At 55.3% G+C, this 25695-nt stretch overlaps 1 protein-coding gene across 1 annotated transcript in view; it reads right to left on the reverse strand.

Moving 5' to 3' along the window:
• Positions 1 to 24832, reverse strand: part of ADCY1 (adenylate cyclase 1) — a 105179-nt gene extending 80347 nt beyond the window's left edge. The window contains 2 exon segments of the mRNA XM_032484354.1: positions 8430 to 8579; positions 23854 to 24832. Coding sequence (XP_032340245.1) covers positions 8430 to 8579; positions 23854 to 24498 — 795 coding nt within the window. The 5' untranslated portion in view covers positions 24499 to 24832.
• Between the last annotated feature and the right edge of the window lie 863 nt (positions 24833 to 25695).

The following is a 25695-nucleotide window of genomic DNA, read 5'->3' on the forward strand; positions in this document are numbered from 1 at the left end:
CTCCAGCAGGGAGGTCAGCTGCTACAGAAAGGGAACCTTAGAGGCTCAGAGGAGAAATCAGCAGAAGCTTGGCAGACAGAGCTGAGAGAGACCAGCACAGAGGGCCCTGGCAACCCCTAACGTGAGCTGTGAGCTGGAAGGGACAGGCAAGGACTGGGTGCTGGAGCTTGGGCTTCTGCAGACAAACCCAGGGAGAGGACTGGAGCTGACTGCACAGAGGCAGCCTTAGGGGGCTGCAGTGTGGTGTGGGCTGAGGCTGGGAGTGTGTGCCTAACAGCCTGGGTCCCCCATAAAAAGCACCACTGCTGGTGCTCATTGAGGGGAGGGGTGCAACGCAGCCCAGACATAGCAGCCATCTCCACTAGCCCAGGGGGCGTTGCTCAGAACCATGTTGGCATGTGTTCTCGCAAAGCGGTTCACACGGAGCAGTCTTCTCGGATTGCTCTGGAGGGCCACAATCCCTGGTGCTCAGCTTCCAGGCAGAGCTGGGGCTGAAAACAGAATCCATTCTCAGGGGTCTCAAGACTTCATAGGCGGGACTGAAATTTGATTTTAGCCCCAAGCGCTGGTGGCAAATTTGCTCTACTGGTGATTTTGTGACACGCCTCTGAGACAAACAAGTGGAGTACCGGCATGCAGCTGGGTGGGTCTGGCGTTAACAGCGGGCCTGTGTTCGCAGATGCAAGACTGGGTTCTGGGCTGACTCTGTGGCTCACAGTGGATCCAGGTGCATGACCGCATAGCACTGCAGTGGGTCCTGGTGCCTGACACTGGTGGATCAGCATGAATGGCTCTGTGGGTGCAAAACCTGGGGGACACTAGGGAAGATTGCTGACATTCCTGTGGCTAAGGGGAGGACAAGGGCAGAGACAACAAAGTACACTTTGTAAGCTTACATGATGAGTGACAGATGACACCACAGAAGGCACTCACCAGTGGACATCTTCTTCCGGTGGAAGTGCTCCCTCCTGCCACAAACCACAGCTCAGAAATGGGCCTGAAAGCCTCTATTCTAACAACAGGGAAGCGACCTGGCCCCTGTCAGGGCTGTGCCAACCACCAAACAAAGAGGAGTCCCTGCTCATCAACCAGGGCAGGCTCTGGTCACCACAGCACCAACCATACTCCCAATCAAGGGACTAAGAGCCAGCACACAGGGAGGAAAGACCTGGCAGCCACCCATACTTAAACAGCCCTTGTGACAAAAATATGAGATGCACACTGTCTACACAAGGATGCTCCCATATAAAAACAAAACAAAACAAAACAGAACAAACAGCCCTTCAACACCACAGTGGATAAATGTTACACCTAAAGTCATAGTCAAGGAGAAATATTTAAAAAAGGAAGAAGCAGAGGAACCACCCCCAATTAAAAGAACAAGAGAAGTCCCCTGGAAGCATGAACAATGAAATAGACCTCAACAGTCTACTAGATTCGGAGTTCAAAGAGGACACGATAAAAGCACTGAAGGAAATAAGAGAGGCTATTGATAGAAATGAAAGATACTGTAAAAAAAAAAACTATAAAGAGGAGCCAATTAAAACCAGAAAACTCAATTGCTGAGATAAAAGCTGAGCTAAGGGCAGTCAATAGCAGCCTTACATGATGCAGAAGAATGAATCGGTGATTTAGAAGACAGGATAATGAAAATCACCCCACCAGAATAGCAGAAAAGCAAATGAAAACAAATGAAAGTAATGTAAGGGACCTATGAGATAATATAAAGTGTGACAATCTATACCTAATAGCGGTCCCAGAAGGAGAAGAAATAAAAAAGTGGATCAAAAAAGTATTTGAAGAAATCATGACTAAAAATTTCCCAAATCTAAGGAAGGAAACAGATATCCAAGAGCAGGAAACACAGAGGGTCCCAAACAAGAACCCAAACAGATCTACACCACGACATATTATAAATAAGATGGCCAAAGTTAAAGATAAAGATTCTATAGGCAGCAAGAGAACAACAAAGAGTTAGTTATAAAGGAAATCCCATAAGGCTATCAGTTGATTTCTCTACAGAAACACTGCTGGCCAGAAGGGAGTGGCAAGATATATTTGAAGTCCTGAAAGAGAAAAACTTACAACCTAAGATACTCTACCAAGCAAGAATATCCTTTAGAGTGCAAGGAGAGATAAAGAATTTCACAGACAAGCAAAAACTAAAAGAATACGCCAATGCTAAACCTATCCTAAAAGAAATATAGTAAGTTTTTCTCCAAACAGAAAAGCAGGAATCTGTAGAAAAGAGAAAACCGCAATTAGAAATATGATAACTAAAATGAACAGCAAGGGAATAAACGTGAAGATGTAAAAGAGGACAATCAAAATCATAAAATGTGAGAGAGGAGAGCAAGAAAATGTAAATTTTTTTTCTTTCTTTCTAGGATGTGTTTGAGACTATATGCTTACCAGTCTAAAGCAAATAGATATAGCAATGGGTTAACATACTTGAAAAACGGGTAACCACAAATCAAAAGCATACAATAGAGTCACAAAAAAAGCAAATAAAAAAGGGAAAGAAATCAAGCTAATACAAAAGAAAATCATCACCCACAAAAGAAAGAACAAAAGGAAAAAGAAAGGAACAGAGAAGAAATACAAAATCAACCAGAAAACAAAGTTTAAAATGGCAGTAAACACACATCTATCAATAATTGCCATAAATGTCAATGGATTATATGCTCCAATCAAAAGACACAGAGTGGCAGATTGGCTAATAAAACAAGAGCCTACAATATGCTGCCTATAAGACACCCACTTTGGGGTGAAGGACATACATAGATTGAAAGTGTCAGGATTGAAAAAGATTTTTCATGCAAATAGAAATGACAAGAAAGTAGGGGTAGGAGTACTCATATCAGACAAAACAGACTTTAGAACAAAGGCCATAAAGAAAGACAAAGGACTTTATATAATGACCAAAGGAGGAATACAAGAAGAGGATATTACACTCATTAACACACGCACCCAATATAGAAGCACCTAATCATATAAAACAAATACTGAGAGACAAAAGGGAAGGAGGAACGGCCAAGATGGCGGAGTAGAAGGATGCTCTGAGCTCGCTCTCTCCCACGAACACACCAAGAGAGACATCCACGGACCCACCCATCCACTCAGAACACCTGCCGAACTTTGACAAGATATCACCTTCTTCAAAAGACAAAATTCCTCACGTAGCTGGTAGGAGGAGAAAAAAAAAAGCAGAAGAAAAAAGGAAATTAGTGTGGGACCTGTCCCTCGGGGAGGGAGCAGCAAAGGAGGAACAGTGCTCTTACGCTGGGACGACCCCCACTCCAAAAGAGAGGTCAGTGGGGATGAAGGGGGACCTTCCGAGGTTCAGAGGAGTGCACAGCAGCCTCTTGGCCGACAGAACTGAGAGAAACCGGCACAGAGGATCCCTGCGATCCCCGGATCCCTGCAATCCCCAGCCCTAGAAGTGAGCCGGCACGGGGGGAGTGGGACCGGCCGCCCGAGCCCAGCGGAGGGCTGGGGCTAAGTGGGCAGAGACAGCCTGAGGGGCTGGATCCAGCGTGCTGTACGCCGTGGCTGGGTGTGTATACAGAACAAGATAGCCTGGGCCCCTCACCCCCCCCTCAAAAAAAGAAGGAAAAAAGGAACACTGCTGGTGTGCACTGCGGGTAGGGGCGCAACGCAGCTGGGCCGTAGCCTTTGTCTCCACATGCCTGTGGTACCATCACTGGAGTGTTCTCGGGAGGAGAGGTTCAGCTCCCAGGTAAAGGTGGGGTTCAAGCCCGAATCTGTACCCAGGGGCCCCACAACTTCATAGGCGGGACTGAGAGTTGTTTACAGCCCGAGGCAGAGGGGACTGTTTGGGTCCGTGGGTGCCTTTGTGGACCCACGACTCCAAGACAAACAAGCAAGGTGCAGAGTTCTGGCACACAGTGGGGGCGAGGGCTGGTGGGGCCCTTCAGTGGGCCTGCCTACCATGCACGGATGTGGCACTGGGGACAGCTCTGACTTGGTGGCACGACCACATAATCACCACAGGGCTGGGGTTCTACCAGTGCAGGCCTCTAAGGTGAACGAGCAGAGTTCACACAGCAAGGGCAAGTGCAGGAGCCGCACTGGGCACCAGGGATGGCGCTACCCCAATAGTGCACCACAGTCCAGGTGTGCGACCCAGAAGTTGGTGGGTCTGCACTGGCAGCTCTGAGGGCGAAGAACCTGGGGGACACCAGGGCAGAGCACTGACATTCCTGTGGCTAAAGCAGGGACAAGGGCAGAATCAGCAGAGTATTTGAAGTGCTCCCACCCTGCCTACCACACACCGCAGCTCAGAAATGGGTCTGGAAGCCTCACTTCCAACAAAAGGGGAACAGATCCGGCCCCTGTCAGGGCTGTGACAAACACAGAACAAAAAGGAGGCCCTACTCAACATCCAGGGCAGGCTCTGATCACAACACCAGCCACAGCCCCAGTCAAAGGGATAACAGGCAACACAGGTGGAAGAAAGACGTGGCAAACATACGTACTAAAAACAGACTTTGCAACAAAATTAGTAGAGGCGCACATTCTACACAGGAATGCATCCTCTTTAAAAACAAAACAGAACACACAAAAACGGCCCTTCAGGACCACAGTAGATAACTGATACCCCATAAGCCACAGTGAGAGAGACAGAAGTCAAGTGAAGAAGCAGAGGAACCACTCCCAATTAAAAGAGCAAGAGAAATCCCCTCAAAGAACAATCAGTGAAAGAGACTCAACAGTCTGCTAGATCATGACTTCAAAAAGAGAGTGATCAGAGCACTGAGGGAAGTGAGAGGGACTATAGATAAAAATGCAGAATACTATTAAAAGGAAATAAAAACTATAATGGAGAGCCAATTAAAAACAGAAAACTCAATGGCTGAGATAAGGCCAAGCTAAAATCAGTCAAAAGCAGACTAGATAACGCAGAGGAACAGATAAGTGACTTAGAAGACAGGATAACAGAAGTCACCCGATCAGAACAACAGACAAAAGCAAGTGAAAACTAATGAAAGCAATACAAGGGACCTGTGGGGTAATTTAAAGCACCCCAACCTATGCATAATAGGGGTCCCAGAAGGAGAAGAAAGGCAAAGGGGATCGAAAAGGTATTTGAAGAAATCATGACTGAGAACTTCCCAAACCTAAAGAGGGAATCAGATATCCAAGTACAGGAAGCCCAGAGGGTCCCCAACAAGAAGAACCCAAATAGACCTACACCAAGACATATTAATTTAATTAAGACGGCCAGGGTTAAAGATAAAGGAATGATTCTATAGGCAGCAAGAGAAAAACAAAGAGTGAGTTACAAGGGAACCCCCATAAGGCTCTCAGCTGATTTCCCTACACAAACACTGCAGGCCAGAAGGGAGTGGCATGAATGAGAAAAGCTTCACCCTAGGATGCTCTATCCAGCAAGGTTATCCTTTAGAGCAGAAGGAGAGATGAGGAATTTCACAGACAAGCAAAAAGTAAAAGAATTCAGCAATACTAAACCTATGCTGAAAGAAATATTGACAGGTCTACTCTAAATAGAAAAGACGCAGGATGCTACAGAAAGGGGAAAGCCATGATTGGAAAGGTGATAACTACAATGAATAACAACAGAATAAACATGAAAATGTAAAAGAGGACATCAAAATCCTTAAAGCTGGGAGAGGGGAACAAGAAAATATAGATTTCTTTTCTTTTTTTCATTCTTTTTAAGATATGTTATAGGGCTATCAGTTTAAAGCAAACAGATATAGTAATGAGTTAATACACCTGAAAAACAAGGTAACCACAAATCAAAAACATACAATGCGGTCAAAGGAACCGAAAAGTAACCAAGATATTACAAAAGAAAAATTTTGAACCCCAAAAAGAAAAAGAACAGAACAAAGAGCAAAAAGTGAAGTAAGCCAGAAAGAGAAAGAAAAATACCACATATCACCCATATGCAGAATCTATAAAAAAAGACGAAGAAGAAAAGAGGACACTAATGAACTCATCTACAAGACAGAAACAGACTCGCAGACTTAGTAAACAATCTTATGGTTACTGGGGGGAAGGAGGTTAGAAAAGGATAAATTTGGGAGTTTGAGATTTGCAAATGTTAGGCACTATGTGTAAAAACAGATTGAAAAAATGTTCTTCTGCATAGCACATGGAACTATATTCAGTATCTTGTAATAACCTTTAATGAAAAAGAATATGAAAACGAATATATGTATGCATATGCATGACTGGGACACTGTGCTGTACACCAGAAATCGACACATTGTAATTGACTGTACTTCAATAATAAACAAACAAATCAGAAATTAAAAATAAATCAGAAATTAAAAATAAATCTACGTCTACATCAAAACGACAATGATGTGGGAAAAGAACGTGTCTAAAGATGAAAACTTGAAAACCCAGAGCATTCAGCTGGGTTGGTGGGATTGGCTGACATTTCCCATTTTGCACATTTCCTCCTTAAGATCAGGTCTGTGATTAGAACTCAGGCATGTGTCCTAAGCCTCCATAAGTCTGGGCTCCCTCGGCTGCGGGGCTGAGAAGATGAGCCCTTGCTCGCGAGCTGCGCGTGAAATGACACACGTATGGCAGCCAACGCTGGGCTTGCAGCTGCTCCGTGAGAGCACGAGTGCTTGCTTGGCCGCTGTATTCCCAGGGCAGGGACGCGGGCTCAAGGGGAGAGAGGCTCGTGCTTGCAGAGCCTCTGCCTGCAGGCACGCGATGGTGGCCGCGTCACAGCCAGCATCCCCGCCATCACCACTGGCATCGACAGATGGGACCCACCCCGGATGACAGAGGGCGCACCAAGCATTCAAATTATTTTAAGGCTGGAAGCTATGTAGTCTGTAGGAGTGGCAGCCAAAGAAAAGAAATGGAAACAGACAAAATCAGAGGAAGTGGGAAAGGAAGAGACTTGAAAGGAGATGGAGAGGAGGGAAAATAGCAGGAAAGCAAAGGAAGATTCAGAAACACACAAGCACAGCCCTAAGATTGATTTGTCCAGTACTTCAGGTGATGTATTTAAGGGGCGAGGACCCTGAAGAGCCACTTCTGGGATCTCGCAGAGGTGATGAAGGTAAGGACAGCAAGTTCAAGCACCTCTGAGCACCGGAGTCCCCCCCATCCCCCCTGCTGATGGTGCCGGTCTGGGAAAATGCTCAGGGCACAGCCCCAGAAGACGTGCTCGTCACACGCATGCACATGTGTGCGTGCACACTTATCCATACACACCCACACACGCACGCACATATGCACACCCCCCACAGCATACACACATGCATACACGTACGCAGAGACAGACACACACAGTCCACATGAATTCATATCCACACATGTGCACACACACAGAGACATACACACACACATACACATGTACATTTACCCCACATGTCCACAAGCATACACACGTGTACAGACATACAAACGCACACATCCCCACATGCATGTGCCACACAACACACACCTGCACACGTGCACATGAAATGTGAGCACCTATCCACCCAGACACATATCCCCCCCCCCAATAAAGCCACCCACAGACCCACACACATGATCTAAATACACACATATGCCATCTATTTCTAAATGATATCCGGCTGTTACTGTAAACCCTAGGTATCATGGTAATACCTATAAATGGAAATGTATGTGTGCATTTTTTTAAAGGTATGGTCAGTACTTAATGCCTTGTATTTACAGTAAAAATAGCATCTCTTATAAACTGATTCTGTCCCTCCACCACAGGAAAACAAGCCTCCACCATCAGCACTCCGGTAAAGCACAGGATTCCGGGTTCTATGGGTTAAAAACCTCACCCAGGGCTCTCGGACCATCCTCCTGGGCCCCAGGACAGTGGATGAGGAAATACTGCTGAGAGAATGGTGAGCCCGGGACATGCTGCTGACAGTAGCCGGGAGTGGGAGGAACCCAGCCTGGCTCCCTCCAAGCCTGTGCCCTTTAGATTGGAGGGGACAGTGCTCTGCACCAGCCGGTGGGGTGCCCTGCGGCCTCAAGCCAAGCTGCAGGTGTAGGGCTGCCCAGGTGACTGTCTCTTCCTAGCAGGTCAGCCCCTCCCAGAGGCACCAAACCCTCAGTGCCGGCTCCCCAGCTCTCCTCTCCCTCCACCTGAGTGTGTCTCCTCCACCACCCGCACTTCGAGTCACCAACAGGGAAAACCCAGGGATGACGGAGGGTGACGGTTCTTCCGCCTCCCTTTCCAGGGTGCCCCTGCTGTCCTGTCTCCTCCAAACCACCAAGGGGCTGGCCCACAGAGGCAGGGGGGCCAACGGGGGCCTGAGGTCCCCACCCAACTCCCAGGCAGGCCAGGCTGGCCCCACTCCCAGTGCCCTGCGGGGAGAAGGCTGCGCCGGCTCCATGCTCCCCGCCCCCCGTGCTCCCCACGAACCCCCGCGAGAGACCCCCCGCGCACTGACCTGCTTCTCATTCTCATCCTCCAGCCTCAGCCGGTCCTCAATGCAGTTCCGGGCCTGCAGGAAGGCCTTCCTCTGGGAGCGCTCAGCCAGGATCCTCACAAAGACCCCGTACATGTTCACACAGAGGAAGAGCAGGGCGTTGGCGCCGAGCTGGAGGGGAGAGAACAACGCAGAGTGCTGGGCGCAGGGGTCCCCACTGCGCAGAGGCTCCTAGGAGTCCCCCGACAACCAGCCCATGATAGAACCACGCCAGCCAGACCCACAGTGCAAAGCCGCTTGGTTTCACGTGGCCAAGGGCCAGGGAAGCAACCTCACCCCCTCACCCTGTGCAGGGGCTACGAGCTTGTCACGTAATAGAATAATCTGCAAGGCTCAAGGGCTGTGCCCCCAAAATTCATATGAAGTTCCGACTCCCAATCTATCAGAGTGTGCCTGTATTTGGAGAGAGGGTCTTTTAGGATGTAATCAAGTTAAAATGAGGCCATGAGGGTGGGCCCTGGTCCGACACGACTGGTGTCCTTATAAAAGAGGATTACAACGCAGACAGGCACAGAGGGACGACCGTGAGGACCCAGAGAGAAGACGGCCGTCTCCACACCAAGGAGAGAGGCCTCAGGAGAAACCAGCCTCCAGAACTGTGAAAAGTCAGCGTCAACTGTGTAAGCCACCCAGTTAGTGGCACTTTGTTCCCACAGCCCTCGGAATTACACCTAGAAAGTAAACATGAAGACAGAGTGATTATTTCCACAAAGGCTACGTCTGGAGAGACGCTGTGAAGGAGGGTTGATTAAAAAAAAAGAGAGAAAGAAAGAACGGCATTTGGGTATGAAGTGAACCCCTGTGATATATGCATGAAGGTAAAAATGTGTCCAGAGCCTCTCCCAGTGCCCCTGGGTTCTCAGGCCACGTCGATGGACAAGCGAGAGACGGGCACGGCTGAGAAGGACCCACTCCAGGGCGGCCGAGACCCAGACTCAGAGGCTGGGACTTGCTCGACCAGGAAAGGATGCGTGAGTGAAGATGCGGGTCTGAGGACAGCAGCATTTACTGCTTCCTGCTTCCACTTGCCTCAACTCCAGTCCAGTCCAGACCTCCCAGGACCGAGCTTGGGGGACTTTACATGGACAGAGGACCCACTCGCCCCTGGTCGCACTGCACAGAGTGGCAGGCCTGGGGGAGGATCAGACCCCACTTCCCCACTGGTCCTCCGCAGCTGGTCTGTCCCTACCTCTTATGGCCAAAAGAAAGGAGTGCCTCTCGTGGGCTGGGAGACCCAGCACATCCCCCCGGGGCCCCCAGGCCGCTAACAGAGAGAGAGAGAGAACCCCCACCCACCTCCCGGTGGGGCTGCGGTGTTTACAACCACTGCACAAAACCGCTGCCTCTCAGCTGCTGCAAAAATGGATGATTTCGTGCCTGATTAAACTCCAGCATTTCCTGCAGGTTCCAAAGGACACTGCTCCTCGTGGATTAACCGGAAGCACGCCCCACCCAGGACTGTCAGCCACACCCGATGACACAGGACAGACACAGTAGTCCTTGGGCAGAGTCCAGGCAGCGATGGGCAAGGCGGCCTTAACAGGGTGAGCGGCGGGACGAGGAGAGAAGAGACCCAGGAGGTGGCAGTCGGCAGTGACGACCACCTAGAGACGTGAGAGCTGTTCACAGGAGGTGACAGGCAGTGAGGCCGAGGGACTCGAATCTGCAGGATTGCAGCTCACAATGGTCATCTCCCTAAACCCCCCAGCAGGGGGTGAGTCCCCAGAAAGCTCAGCCGGGGCTGCTCCATCTCACACACACCTGCCAGAGAGGATGTGCACACCCCTACATCACACACAGTCTCACAAATATGCAAATACGCAAAAATATTCTGCCGCAGATCGCCTCATGAATCCTACCTCTGCCACCCAGGTCGAGGGACGGCCATTCTGAGGGGACAGGAGAGTGGACCAAAGTCCTATAAAAACGGTGCTCACTGTCACCCTTAAGATCTCATTGTGACTTGATCATCTCCATGTGACTGAACATCTCCATGTGACCTGGACGTCTCCCTGTGACCCTGGACATCTCCATAAGACCTGACCATCTCCATGTGACCCAGGACATCTCCAAGTGACCCTGATCACCTTCACCGTGACCCTGAACATCCCCAGGTCTGACTGTCCCCCCAGCTGGGACATCTGTGCTTGAATCGGATGCAGGGCTGGAACACCGATGCTCTTTTGGTGCCAGCACCAGCCTCTGGCCAGGCACGCGTGGCCAGCACTGGCTGCACCTAGGGGAGCTGTGCTGAGCCCCTGCATCAGGCATGTTTTCTGCGTCCAAAGGACCATCTGCTGTATTTTGGGATCAGCTCATGCCGATCTGTTTATGAAGGCACTTGTCTGGTGGCGACAGGGAGACTGGCATCTATGAAACAATAAACTGCAGTTTGGTAAAGTCAGTATTTAAATGTGCACTGAGAGTGTTTAAAACACCCACAGGCACAGCAGTAGACGCATTTCTAAAAATTCAAACAATAGTGAGTCTCTGCACAAAACGTGCTTCTCTCCCAGTAGACCGTTCATCACTCGTGGCATCGTCACGGCCCCTCCCAGCCTCAGCTTAAGGCTTTGAACACACACAACATACAACACACAGGACACCCTCCCTGGATGCAGCAGTAACCTCTCCTGAGATGCCCTCCCAGCCCGGCGCCCCCACAGCTCCCGCAGACCCCTGCGGTGGAGCCCAGCTGTCACTGTCAGGTGGGGGACACAGTCAGATAGAGGACAAGGAGTCCAACTGAGGGGCCAGCGCCCAGGGTCGGCTCAGCACAGGGTGCACGATGCCACAGGCCATCCTTTTGGGCCTGGCAGACATGGCTTTTCCAGAAAGCAAGGCCTCAGCTGGCTTGTGGCAGAAACAAGGGGAGGTAGGGGTCCCCACTAAGGTCTGGGCAGAGAGGTGAGACATGGGTTGGGAGGCAGAAGGGCCAGTAGAGGCTGGACAGTTTGGGAAAAATCAATAGCAGAGTAGCAGCAGGCTGGGTCACCGGGAGTCCCACCTTGTCACCTCCTTTATACCCACCTTCATCACACCTTCCCTTTACTCCGGCTATGTGCTCCCCCAGGGAGACCGAGGCCCCGCTGGGTGCTCACTGAGTACCTGGCTGCCCCATCAACACCGTCTGAGCTGCTCACATGGAGAGTAGCCCCAGGCCCGCCCCATAGGGCAAGTCTGGTGAGTAGGGTGAGACAGGAGCAGAGATCCAGGGGTTGGTGGGGGGATGGTTCCTCCCCTGCCTGGTGCTCTGCATTCACATTCGTACACCCAGGGTGCTTCCAGGCACCCCGCTGACCTTCCCCCAGGAAGGCAGATGAAGAGGCCACCCACACGACAGCAAAGCTGCCTGCACACCTGCCTCCCTGCCTCCCTCCTTCATTCACCGCCTACCCGCAATCAGGAGCCACAGTGATGGGCACGTGGGCAGGGACAACCCACAGGGCACGGGGAGGTTTCACGATTGGCTACCTAATTAGTAATAAGTGACAAGGATGACAACGCAGAAAGAAAGCTGCCTAGAGGCCACCAGCCGGCAGGTGTGACCCGGAGAGGGTGCTGGTTCACACTGGCAGCGGGAGAGGTGATGGGGGAAACAGGTTGAGAGGGTTCTGAGCTCGGGGGAGGGTGTGTGTTGGGGTGGAGGCTGAGCATGTGGCCACAGGGCCTCCTGGAAGTGACAAGTTCTCACCACCCCCGCCCGGCAACCCCACTCTACAGACATGGGGTCACTGAGGAAGTTCAGGGGCCCCAGCTGCAGAGGGCAGTACACAGCCAGGAGCCCCACATACTGGCCTCCCTGTACCTGCCCTGCACTCCTGGCCTCGGGGTACCTCCCCCACACACACCTGGCCTCAGCATACAAGGCCCCCAAGGACCTCCTTGCAACCCACGCTTCCCTGGAGGCCTGGGCCCTGCCTGGACCCCAATCCTGCACCTTCCCCACCCTTTGAAGGCTTCCTTTTCCAGCTGAAACTCCATGGCCCAACAGGACAGCCGCATGCCTTTCTCACACTCTGGAAATTCCAAGCTGGTCAAAGCCAGCTCCATGCACGTGCCTGGCACCGGCAAAGGACACACCCTACGGAGCCGTCTCCCACGAGCGCACATCCGCGTGCCCAGTGCTACTCCAGCCGCAAGGAAGTCATCGTCGTTTGCCCTTCCTCCCTCGAGGACCTCCCTATAGCCATCCCAGCCAGTCCCGCTCCTTCGCCAGCAGGGCTCCCCTCTCCCCTGAAGCTGGGACCTGCCACTCTCTATGTTTACCCTCAGCAGCCGATGTATGATTATTTCTTTCCCTTGAAAATGAGACCGTTCTCTTGACTCCTCTTCCTTTCCCAGACCTGCCCATTTTCCTCCCCTTTCCAGCAGAACTCCTAGAAAAGACTCACCCTCCCCGACCCTGCCCCTGGCCTTGGCACTACCCCAGCCTACTTTCCCTTCCGTGGCTGCTCTGGGCAATCTGTGACCAGGTCAGGGCCACCTTCACATCCTGAGCCCAGCCCACCCTGCTCAGGACCACCAGCTCCCCTGCCCTGAGCCCCTTCCCCAGCCTCACACCTGCACCCCTCTCCACCCCAAACATCACCCCTCCTGGTGTCTCATCCACGCTCAACTTGGAACTCCATCCCTGTGTCAAAGACCCCAAATCAATGCTTTCCGCTTGGCTCAGCCAGCTGCGCCCCTCCCCAGCCCATGCATGTCTCCAGCTGGGGGTCTGCTCAACCCACCATGGGACAGGCCCTGGTGGAACCCCTGGTCACCCCCAACACTCACCCCGCAGCCTCTCCCACTTCTGCTGACCAGGCCCCTGGAAAATGCACAGGCCATGGACTCATCTCCACCATGAGCAAATCCTACCAGCCCCCACTCAACAGATGGGGCACCTGGCCACCCCCAGGGCCAGCTGCTGCCTGGCTGCTGACAGTGCCTCCCCTGTTCTCCCAGGATCTCCTGAACTGAGCAGCCAAGGTCAGATGGCTCTGTCCTCTGCCTTAGCCTCCTGGCCCGGAGTCCCCCTGGGCCCAGAGGCCTCTGTGGCCTAGCCCTGATGCCCCTACATCCTACGCTCCTTGTGTTCCCCGGCCTGGCCTCCTCTGCTTGGGGCCTCTGGGCAGGAACCCTTTCCCCAATATGGCACCCGCTCACCCCCGCGACCTCTAGGAGCACCACTCAACTGTCACCTTCTCACCAGCTTATCTGACCACCGTGTCAAAAAATGCACACACTCCCACCTGTACTTTAAAGCTTCTCCTGCCAGCCAGTTCCAGTTCTTTCTCCTTATTCTTTTTGTATTTTTAAAAATTGAAGTATAGTCAGTTACAATGTGTCAATTTCTGGCATACAGCATAACGTTTCAGTCATACATACACATACATATATTCCTTTTCATATTTTTTCATTATAGGTTATTACAAAATACTGAATACAGTTTTCTGTGCCCTGCAGAAGAAATTTGCTTTTTATCTACCTTATATATAGTTGTTAGTATTTGCAAATCTCTTTTTGTTGTTTTTAGCAGTTTCTGTCTTCCAATACATTATATCCTTAACTCACTTATCACCTTCCCTGCCTGTCTGCCCCTCAAGAGGGGCCGCAGCCTGTCAGGTCCAGTGATGGACCTGGGAGACTGGAAGAGAGCCTCTCGTGCTGTAGCAGGTGCCCTGGTGTTGGTTGAATGAATAACTGAGGGTGCACGGGTGGTGAGGAAGCCCAGCCTGGTCACACTGCTGGAAAGGGGCGGAGGGAAGACTCTGAGGCTGACAGTGGCGCTGCTGCCTGCACTCCCCAACCTCTCTCCAGGCCGCCTCAGATGAGAGCTGATAAGACTGTGTCCCAACTGTCAGATCCGTCACCAGATGAGCAGTAGGGAGGGACTCCAGCTTTACCACGAACAATAAAGGCACAGAAGAGGCAACGTGTCCTGATGTCTGCAGTGACATGGCTTCTCAACCAGCCGGGCCCAGCTGGCTATTAACTCACTGGACAACCACAGGCTGTGAAGTCAGAGGCCCTTACGAGAAAACTATCATGGAGAGAAACAGACAACCCCTGCTGAGGTTTTCTCATCATCTTAGCTTCCTTTCTCTCATCTTCGGGGTTAGATTACAAACATGAATGAGGAGTCCCTGGGGGGCATAAAAGAGCCAGTGTGTTGGTTTGTCGAGATGACTGACCAGTTGGTCCTTATGTGCCAGGGTCCTGGGTCCCACACACACATACATACACACACACACACACACACACACACACACACACACACACACACACCTGCCATGTGTGTGGTCAGCGCCCTTCCCAAGTGGTGTCTCCCTCACTGCCACCCAAAGGAGGCGTTCCCCGTGTCCCCACTGCCCTGCCGCCAGCAGCATCCCTCACGGGCTCCTTGCAGCCTCCAGAACCCCACTCAGGGGGAAGCAGCTCTGCCTGTTTCCCCATAACTCACCTCCCCATCTCTATTAGCTGCAAACCTGTCCTGCTTGGCGCGAGGATAACTAGTTAACGGCAGTTAGGAAATCTGAGAGCTAACCTCACAAACAAAGCACATATTTCCCCTCCACTCCACCTTCCGACCACCTGCAGACCCTTCATCCAGGAGGAAAACCACCCACCCCCGGGAGCTGAGAGCTGCCCCCCACCCCAGGAGAACCAAAGGGATTCCCGAGACAGGATCACCGAGGGGAGGGGACACTTCAGGAAGACTGGGTGGGGACGTCTGCCAACCACCTCTCACCCCACCCTGGGAGCCCCCAGGGCTCTCTCACCTTGATGCTACCCATTGGGACTGGGTGTTCCCCTGCGTCTTCCCAGACTGGAGCTTCCTCACATGCCCAGCGCATCTACTGATCCAAACCAGGCACCCCAGAGGTTTTCCCCAGGGTTCAGGATTTTAATTCTCCCCACGAAGCCCTCTGAACTCATGGCCTGGCAGGCCACATGGCTTAGCACGGGCTGTGCAGAAACGACAGGGTAGACAGGCCTGGGGTCACCATGAGCTGCTCAAAGATGGGGGTGACCACAGGCTGCAGGATTGGGAGTGGGGCGGGGGAGGCAGCATCTGCAGGCATCACCTGCCACACTTGGAGCAGTGATGGGATCCCAAGCCCTCCTCAGGAGAGGCTGCACTCCCGGAGCACCCACAGTGACACGTGCATCACTCACTACTCAGCACGGGAAAGAAACAGCAGTAGGTCAACACGCGGGCTCTCCATGAAGGCTCCAGGATAGTGCCTAGGACCTGGGCCAGGTGAGTTAGAAGCCAGCCCAGGCAGAATCGCCCGCAGCCAGGGCCCAGGGCAGGGTGGGGGTCAGGATCGAGAGCAGCGCTCGTCTCTCCCAGCCCAGGTGAGCCAGAGATTTCTTCTGAGGGAGCGCCTGGGCCCACTATGGGCCACAGTCAGCCCACACGGGGACTGTGCCCGGGTACCTGAGTTCCCAAGTGGGAAACTGTCACTTGGCCTGGGAAAGACTTGTACCACATCCCAGAGCCATTCAGTGGGCCTCCTCTCAGGTGGGGATCTCCAAGTGCCCCCTACTCCTGGGGGACCCCCAGCACTGGACACAGGCCAAATGGACACCTCTTCGGTCTGGCCAGGCTGCAATCCTGAAGAAACCCCATCCTCCAGAGCCTGACCATGAGCTTCTGGGCTCCAAGGCCAGGCCAGGGCTGGCACAGGGGCCCCTAAAGTTGTGATGGGTGACCAGCAGGACCAAACCCTGCCTGGGGCTGCTTTCCACAGGGCTCTAATGGCCTCAGCCAAGGGGCTGCTCAGGGCCCTGGTCCCCATGTGGACCTGGGAGTGTGCAATGCATTGCACCCTTTCCCTAAAGGAGATGACCCCATGCTAGCTTTAATTCCACGGGGCTCAGGTGGGTGGGGCATAATCTCACCTGGCCAAAGATCCCCCTCCCAGAAAGGTGACCAAGTCCAGGGTAGACACAGGGCCCGAGCCTTGCCCCTGAGACCCCAGCCCCTGGAGCTCCCTTCTTTCCTCCAGTGGGAAAGGGCCATCTCAGAACAGGAGGGACTCAGAGACAGAGTCAAGCACCCCTCTGATGCTGAAGCACATGTGAGCGCCCCCCCTACCCTCTGTCCCCCAGTGGAATTCTGCTGGGCTTCCCCCAAAGGCTCCTCCGCAGGGCACTTGGTCAGCCCCAAGCATATGAAAACTTAAGAAGCTAAGCAGGCCTGGGGTCAGACCTGGACCAACTAGTGGACCCCGCCCCACCTCCAGGGGATGCAGGGAGACCCCCCTCCCCTCCCCCACAGCTCCTCAGGAAGGAAGGGCAAACACTTAGGATTTCAAGCTGGGTAGTTAAACAGGCAAGTATGTTCTCCTAGAGAGCCCCTGGTGTCCTCAGAGGGGTCCTTCATAAGACGAAATGACACACACCAAAGAAAAATTTTTCTAAGTTCATGGCAATTGAGAAACCAGTTCAAGTATCAGCAGACGATGGGAACAGCATCCCCCACATCCCCCATGATCAATGCACCCAAACCCCCATCACTGCACCTACACCCCCGATCCCTGCTCTCACACCTCCATGCCTACGGCACCCACACCCACAGTCACTGCTCTCACACCTCCGTGCTCACGGCACCCGCACCCCCGATCCCTGCTCTCACACCTCCATGCTCACGGCACCCGCACCCACGGTCACTGCTCTCACACCTCCGTGCTCACGGCACCCGCACCCCCGATCCCTGCTCTCACACCTCCATGCTCACGGCACCCGCACCCACGGTCACTGCTCTCATACTCCCTGTGGTCACTGCTCACACCCCGTGTGCAGGGCGCGGGGCACACATGCGTGCATGCACACACATGCAAACGCCGCAGCCTCAGCTCGGGGGAGACCACGCTGTCCCCTTGGCACTGCTCCCTCTCACTACTGCCTCTGCCTGCAAGGGTTTCCTCCTTTCACTCGGCAGCCTCCTGACCCCCCCTCCACAATGCCAAGATCCCCTTTTATTACTCCAACTTCTTTGCTGAACTTGTTCCATTTTCAATCTGTCGCCATCCAGACTGTCCCCAGCACAGGGCACACAGCCTTTCCTGCAGAGGAGTGCAAGTGTGTAGACATAAGGGTCTGGCTCCGAAGACGTCCTTCTCACTGTCACAGAGGGCAGTGTGGCCACAAGACAAGAAAGCAACTGCCGCCAACCTGAAACTGTCCCGCACCTCACTGGGCACATCCATTTGGTCCATCATCGCACCCCCACCCTCCACACCCCACCTTGCAAAGCCTCTGTGCCTTTGGGCCGTGGGCCAGGCCCTAAGACCCACTGGGTCCCTCTTACCTCCTCCCCGCAGGCGCTCAGACTGGGACCCACGCGTTTCCCACCTCTGCGCGGTCACAGCAGGCTGGGTGGTGCTCCTGTCATTTTTTTAAAGTGGAGCTGGCTTTTCAACATCGCTCACAAGTGTGTTGTTAAATTAACATAATTACTTGTTAGCTCTCCGTTTTCGAATTAATGAAAGTGTTTTAGGATCAGCATCTTTAGAAAAAAGAGCAGAATGCTGATAACTGTTGGAGCCGAGGGCTTGTACCCAAGAGCAGGTCCCTCTGCTCTTGTGTGTGTTTGAATTCTCCATAATAAAAATAAAATAAAAACAGGGTATTTTTTAAAAAGATTCTAATGGGCTCTTTTGAGCTCCTGCCATTGCATTTGCAAGCCCTGAGGATGAGGACCAACGGGCTGTGGTCGCCACACCTAGGTAGGGGCAGATGCCCGGGCACGGTGCTGTGTAACCCTCAGCACCTTCATCAAGGGGACGTCCTGGTGTTGGGGCCTGGCTCACCCCACCCGCTGGGGCGCAGCACCCACTCCAAGCCAGCCAGCCGCAGAACCCCGTGCCCGGCATTCCCCACCCGCCCATCCACAGCACGTACAGTGTTTCCCCACCTCCGTTCACCTTTAGACACCTGGACGCCAACTCCAGCCACAAAGAGGCTCTCACCTCACTACCCATCCCTGACCCTTGAACAAACTGGATTGTAGAAATGGGTCTCATTGCATAGGGTCCCCCGGGGACAAGGTGAGTGTCCAGGAGAGAGCGTGGTATCTGCAAGTAAAGATCTGCTTTAAAATAAAGTGCCAGAGAGATTTCCAAATCCGTAGGCTAAACCAGTGACTCCCCAAATGTGCTCCCTGAGTTTCGCATCCCTGCAGCAGGGCACGTGGGTTTGGGAAAGCAGCCACCTCGCAAAACAAGTTCAAAGAGCGCGCGTGTCAGATCCCTTTGGCCAGGGTTGATTCAGGAGGGCAATGCGTTCTCTTGACAAGAGTGTTTCTCCCATAAGGAAATCAGGCAAAAGGCACCAAGAAAAACACATTAACCAGTCTCAGAGAAGGCCATCCCTCCAGCACATCACGCCAGCACTAGGCTCTCGGTGAGCCCCCAGCCCCATGCTCACAACCAAGTTCTCCCAGCAGGGGCAGCATGTCTCAGAGCAGATGCCTGGCTCAGATGCGCACGAGGCTGCCGGTGCAGAGGTGGGAGACACCCTCCCAGGAGTGCAGTCTCACCTGGATTTACAGGCAGTGCCGAGAAGGGTGCCAGGAGGACAGTGCCCAGGAAGAGAGGTCAAGCAGAAGGGATGGCTGAAGGGCCAGGTCCCACATACCGCCAGTCATTCTCCTTGTCCACAGTACAACATCCGACAACCCCCAAGCTGGGCACACAGTACCACGGGCCCCACAGGGCTGCCGCGTGAGCACCAAGGCCCATTCATCCGTCAGAGGCGGCTGTGCTCCCAGAAAGCAGAGGAGAAGCTGGACCCTGATAGAGTTACTCTGTACTTGAACTCATCACCCTAATTCCTGCTGCCCTGGCGGGAACAGTTCTGAGAGCTTCTTCAAGTTAGAGCTGGCTGCCCTGTTGGGAGGACCCGAGCTGTGATGGAAATGGACCAGGATGCAGGGAGGGAACCACCCATCATCAGACAAGGGGGCTGGGGGTGTAGGTTCTGGGGAATCAGGTGGGCTGCCCACTGGATGTGTACCAGGAGGCCTGGAGGACGCACCGGACTCCGCCTGAGGCTCAGAGAGCAGCCGGGCTGTAATGGACAGTGGGATGGGAAGCCGGGGGCAGTAAGAGCAGGGGCTGTGGGGGCTGAGCTCTGCCCCGCGACGAAAGGCCTGGAAGAAGAGCGTCCAGCCGAGGACAAGCTTACACCAGGAGGATCTACCTGTCTCCCTCCCTGCTCCTGCCCCGGCCAGGGCAGCACTGGGTCAGCCAGGCAGGTGGACACACAAGCAGGTGGGCAAACAAGTGACAGGACCCATGGGGCAGAGGAGGGAGAGGGAGGTATCAGTGAGGGGGAGGAGTCAGGACGCGGGAGGAGGGGCAGCAGGGGAGGGGCCCTGCCTGGGAAAGCGCCCAGTCGAAGAAAAGGGCCACACCAGGGTGAGGGGTCAGCTGTGGGGCAGGGCAGCAGAGGCCACGGAGGGGGAGGGGCAGAGGGCCAGCCAGTGGGGAAGGGGGCCAGCAGGGTGAGGGGCTCAGCCTAAGGAGGGGCTGGGCTGAGGGAGTTGCACAGGTCCTGACAGAATCCCCAGAGGCCTGACTTGAAGGAGGAGACCCTGCGGGTAGGGGCAGGAGGCAGGGGTCCACGCCTGTGGGCAGCCACACGTGTGGGCCCAGGGTTACTGGTGATTCTGGAGGGAGGTTAATTGCTCTACCCGCCAGCATTTGAGGTCTCATCAAGAACTCAGACCAAATTGGAGGGCCATGGGGGAATTCTGGTCAGCTCCCACGTCCCTGGGGACAGCCATGGTTTGTTTTCCGTTACCCTTTCTGTGGTTCAGAACTCGTCGGGCACTAAACACATTCCTTTTACACTGACAGGCAACCAAGCTGTGCTGCAAACTGCACACGGTAGTGGTCCTTCACTATCTGCCCTCTGAAAAAATACACCAATCTTGACTGACCCTGGCCGAGAAGCCAGCAAGGGAGGAGACATAGGGAGGAGGCTCTGCGCTGGCAAGAGGCACCTGAGGGGGCTGGGCGCCGAGGGGGCGGGCACCTGGGGGCAGGGCACCAGGGGTGGGGCAGGCACACCGAGCCAGCTGCCCTTCTTTAGAGATACCCCTCCTCCCCCACCATCACTCCCCTGCAGTGACGTTTGCAAGCACTCGCCTGACTCAACTTCCCCACCACTCCCCTGCCCCATCCCTAACACAGTCACCTCCTCCCCAAGCCTCGCCCCTCAAGGCTCTGTAAGTCAGCAATCCACAAGTCTGGCATCTCCCACTCCCCTTCTCGAAGCCCCAGGACCCACAGCCTGTTACACTGACCCTCACCACCCCACCCCGGACCCCACCCCCTTCACCACGCTCTCCAGCCTGGCCACAGCTGCTGGCTCTGAGCAGGCCTTTGGTGTTCTTGAATAATGTGCCTTCAGTTCTCACAAGTCGCTCAGTTAAATAAAAGTCAGTAACTGTGTTCAGCTGAGGTATAACCAGGGGGCCCTGAAAGCAAGGGGCTGGGAGAGGGGACTCAGTCTTGTCAGTATTTATGCAGCTCCTCCTCTGTGCCAGGCCAGGTGGAAATCAGGCCATTTCCCCTGAACTCCTTCTGCTCTGGAGTTTTGAAAGCAGCAGGGAGCACAGCCTCTCAGGAAAGGGTGGAGCACCAGCCCCCCGAATTTCAGCTGTGCAGTCAGGTACCCAGTCCTCCCTGTCCTCCCATCATCTGGGCTGGCCTGGACTCTACAGAGCCCCAAAGCACACGGCTGCGTCCCCAGAGCCCTGCACACCAGAGCAGCGCAGGATGGCTGCAGGAAACCCCAGAGCCTCCCTGCAGAGGGACAGAGGCCCTGGGAGCCCACACATGAACTGAGCACACTTTCTCCAGCAAGCATATGACACACTGCATATATGCAGCAAAGACAACCCCCCAGCACAGACTGCCTCGCCCATCCAGCCCTTCTTCAGCCTCTTTTGGGCCTCTACCCTGTCCCCTGCAGGGCTTCTGCCTGCTCTGAATTGAATTCCATCCTGAGGGAGCGGCGCTGTCAGCAGGTGTGTGCGCTGCAGGATGGCAGGCGGCGAAGCGTGAGAAGCAACAAATGTGCTTCGTAAACGTGGGTGCCACCTCCTCCACCAGCCTCAAGTCCCAAGTCTCAGCTCACTAAAGGCGGATTTCACAGACTCCCAGAATTTCCAAATTGGAAGGGAGAATCCCAGGGGCAACACACAGTCTGATCACCATATGTCTCTCGGTATCCATCTCCATCTATCTGTCAGTATCACCACCACCTGTACGGACTTGTGGGCTTAAAATATGAACATTCAAAAGAAGCCGAAGCAATTTAGAAGTGGCACAAGACTTCGAATATGTGATTTTCCAGTACAGACATTTCACGCAGCCCTCCAGGGGAGCTTCCATGCTCTTTAGACAGGTGGGGAAACTTGAGGCGGGTCTGCATTGCCAGGCAGTCACAGCCAGCAGCAGTGAAACCCAGATGTCTGCTCCCTAAGGATCCATGCTCCTCAGATGGGCTCCCTTCCTCCCTAGAACACAGGAGCCCATCTTCTCCTGGGGAAGGGGTAGGGGGTAGGGCTCTTAGTGCCCCTGCACCTTTACAGACCCTCCCTCTCTCCCTCTCAATCTTGTCAATTCTCTAAAAGGAATGACTACAGGCTATGTAGACCATCACTTATTTAAAAAGGAGAAGACAACAGTACAGCCCTTCACTGAAGCAGCTGTATGAACCCCTGGTGCACAGAACTCAAAGACCCCAGCCCAGGCCTGCCCAGCTCAGGCCTCCTCCCCTACTGAAGCTGACCTGGCCTCTGGGCCCCGCTTCTGGTCCTAGTAGGGGAGTTATCCTTGCTGGAGGGGCCAAACACACAACACAAGGGAGGGTTGCGGCAGGGGAGGTACAGGAGTGCCTCTTGAGAAGGTCAAACAGCCCCACTCGATGCCCATAGGATGCAAGACAGGAGGCCTGCTGGAGAACAGTCCAGAACTGAACCCACTCCCCCTTCTCTTCCCCCTCCCTGCCCATCCGCCCCTCCCAGGGAGCACCCAGCCCTCGGACCCTTCTCCCTTTCTTCTGCCTTTGTCTCTGCCTCCTCTGGGTCGCCAGCCTTCACCTTACTTCTGTTCCTCCCTTCCCCCAACCTGCCCAGTCCCTCTCCACCAGCTCCACTCCACATACTCCCTCCTCCTGCCCTCCCAGCCCTCCGCCCACACTGGCCTCTCTGGATCCTGAAATGTAGGTCCACCAGTGTCTATCCTGTGTGTCCCATGGCCCCTCACCGTGTGCACCCTGGGCATCACTGTCTGGGAGCACCTCCTTTGGTCCTTGGGTGGTGGGCCCTTGGTGGGGCCCAGGCCCCAGCTGTCTGACTCCCATCATCCCCCGCAGTTGTTCTTCCCAAATCTTGCTCTGTCCAGCTCCCCCCACCCCATCTCCTCATCTCCTCCATCTGCTGCCATTCTCTCCGTAGATGGGCTCCCCCACACCATCAGATTCCCACCACTCTCCTGCCAAAATGCAGCCAGAGGCAGGAACAAAACCCTCCCTCAGGGCTCTCCAAGCCCAGGTGGGATGGGCTGGGCTGCACAGAGAAGATCCAAAAACCCCACACGGAAAGACATCTGCCTCAGACCTCTGGGGTTCTTGGGCTGGGACAAGGAGCCAGCAGCAAGCACCACATGGGCGTCCTCGCTACGGTCTTGCCCGCCCAGCCCAAGACAGTGACAAAGTTCAGGCGCTGCGAGCCTGGGTCTGGCTGCAGCAGAGCAGGCGGCAGGGACCAGAGCCCTGTACAGCCTTGGCAAACCCTGTCCCTCTGGACCCCAGATAGGGCCACACTCGGCGCCAGAGCAGCTGGAGGGGGCCAAAGACCTTGCCCCCCACCCCCACATCCCGCGTGGCCGCAGGGCTGGGAAGGCGACTCTGCGAGCCCTGCTCGCGCTCCAGGCGCACGGGAGAGGAGCCCGCGGCTGTGCGCACAGCCAGCAGGAACCCTGCCTGTTTGGGGCCAGCTCCCCGCGCCTACTTTTCGTCCCTCCTGCGGGGATGGGTGCAGCCAGAGAGCAGCGACCCGAGCTCCCGGCCGACTTGGCCGCTAATCAGCTGCCTGACCTTGGGCCAATGCTTGCCTTCCCCACGCTAGTCTCCGGTCTCTACACTCTACATGCAGGGGCGCTTTGTGGACTGTAACTCGGAAAAGAGTCTGGCCCCAGGGTGCCAGCCCCCAAGGTGTCCCCAGTTCTCTGAGTGACCTTGAACGTCCCCGTTCCAATTCGGGGTCTCAGTTTCCCTACCTGCCCAACCGGCAGATGTGTGCCCTTCTCCCAGCGTTCCCAGTCCCTCCCGGGCAGGTGTGTCCCAGACCCGCTCGGGGGCGCGCGGCGGCACTTACCGTCCTCCAGAGGCGTGGGCGCTTGGCGGGGACCAAGGTAGCCGTGACCAGCAAGTGAGAGGCGGCCACCACGACCCCGAAGCCGATGGCCAGCAGGCTGCGCACGGGCAGCAGGGCATAGGACACGAAGGTGACCAAAAGGAGCTGCCAGACGCCCTGGTCGGCTGCTGCCGGCACCGCTGCCGCCCCGGCGTGAGCCCCGGCGGGGCCGCCGAGCGCGAAGGGACAGCAGAGCAGTGCGAAGGTGAGGCTGAAGAGCAGCGCGAGCTGGCCGACCTGCTGCAGCTGGGGCACCTGCAGCGAGCGGACGTTGGTGACCACGAGCAGCGCCAGGAACAGCACGCAGTGCACGGGGTGCGAGCCCTTGGCCAGGCCGGGCGCGGGGCCCGGCGCGCCCAGCAGCTCGGCCAGGGCCAGCGCGCCCGCCAGCAGGCTGAGCACCGCCAGCGCCTTCAGCGTGGCCGCCTGCTCCAGCCGCAGCGTGTAGCCACGGAACAGCGCCTCCAGCTCGGGGCACGCGAACTCGTCGTCGCACGCCCGCAGCCCGCGCCGGCCGCCCGGCCCCGCCGCCCGCTCGGCGCCCCCAGACTCGCCCTCGCCGCCTCCGCTTCCGCCGCCGCCTCCGCCGCGCGGCGCCCCCGCCATCCCAGCGCCATGCAGCAGGCGCGCCCCTCGCCGGCCGGGGCGCCGGGCGGGCGGGCGGGCGGCGAGGCGCCGGGGCGCGGCGGGCCGAGCTGGGGCGCCGGCTGCCCCGCGCGCGCGCCCCGAGCGCGTCCCCTCCCGCCTGCCGCGCCTGCGCACTGGCGCCGCCCGCGCCCCGGCCGCGGTCCTCCGGTGACTGCGCTGCGACAGCCGAGCTCGGAGCCGCGGGCCTGGGCGCGCAAGGCCCACGCTCGCGCCCCGGCCTGCACCTCAACCCCGCAACCCGCGCCCCCAGCCGCCAGAGGGCCCGCGTGACCTTAGGCGCCCACCTGGCCCCTCCCAGCCTCAGTTTCCCCCCGTGGTGCGCCGTGCAGCCCACAGTGCCTCCTCTTGGAGTTGAAAAATGCTGAGATTCTGCGCTGTTTCTCTTTCCCTGGGGGAAGGGCTTACCCTGTCAAATGTGTGCCCTCCAAATAAAAGCAAGCTTCTTTATTCTAAAGGAACCCAAAGCGGAGCCCAGGCTTGTCTGTGGACCGTTAGACTGGGCCTTGCAAGGTGAAGCCATGCCCAAGGACCCCGGGGGCAGGAAAGAGGCGTATCCGTCCCCCTAGCCCCTCCGAACGTGAGACCCTCCACTCGGTGGGCTGTAGGCAAGTCCTGCCCTGGTTCCTACAAACCGTGTGTGCGAGTGCAGGGGTCTGGGAGCAGTGGTAAGGTCGGACAAGCAGAGCCCCGAGCCAGTGTTCCGGGCCCCAGGGCATGTGGCCAGGGCCACCCGGGTGCCGAAGGAGCCTGGTTAGAGTCTTGGAGTGAAGTGTCTAAGGAAGCGGGTGTGAAGCTGTTGATGCAGAGATCGGGTAGGAGATAAAAGAAGGGGCGCTGAAGTTCGCGCTAAGAGGAAGCTGGAAACCCAAGTGATGGGGAGGTGTTTTCTTCCAGCAGGACAAATGTAGGGACCGTGGCCATGGGGCAAGTAGGGGACCTACTGCTTACACTCACTCACTCTAAGGAAAGGGGCTTTGTGCCGGCCTTCACCTGCATTATCTCCTTTGGTGTTTGCTCACAATGGCTCCCGGGGATTGGTGCCTCTGTCCTCCTTTACACGTCTCAGGTAGGAAGCAGCTGGCTCCTGGAGGCTTGGAGAGTCATGAGGACTCACAGAAGAACCCCTGCCCTCTCCATTATCCCATGCCCTTTCTC

Source organism: Camelus ferus, chromosome 7, assembly GCF_009834535.1.
Source record: "Camelus ferus isolate YT-003-E chromosome 7, BCGSAC_Cfer_1.0, whole genome shotgun sequence".
In the NCBI taxonomy this organism is placed as follows: domain Eukaryota; kingdom Metazoa; phylum Chordata; class Mammalia; order Artiodactyla; family Camelidae; genus Camelus; species Camelus ferus.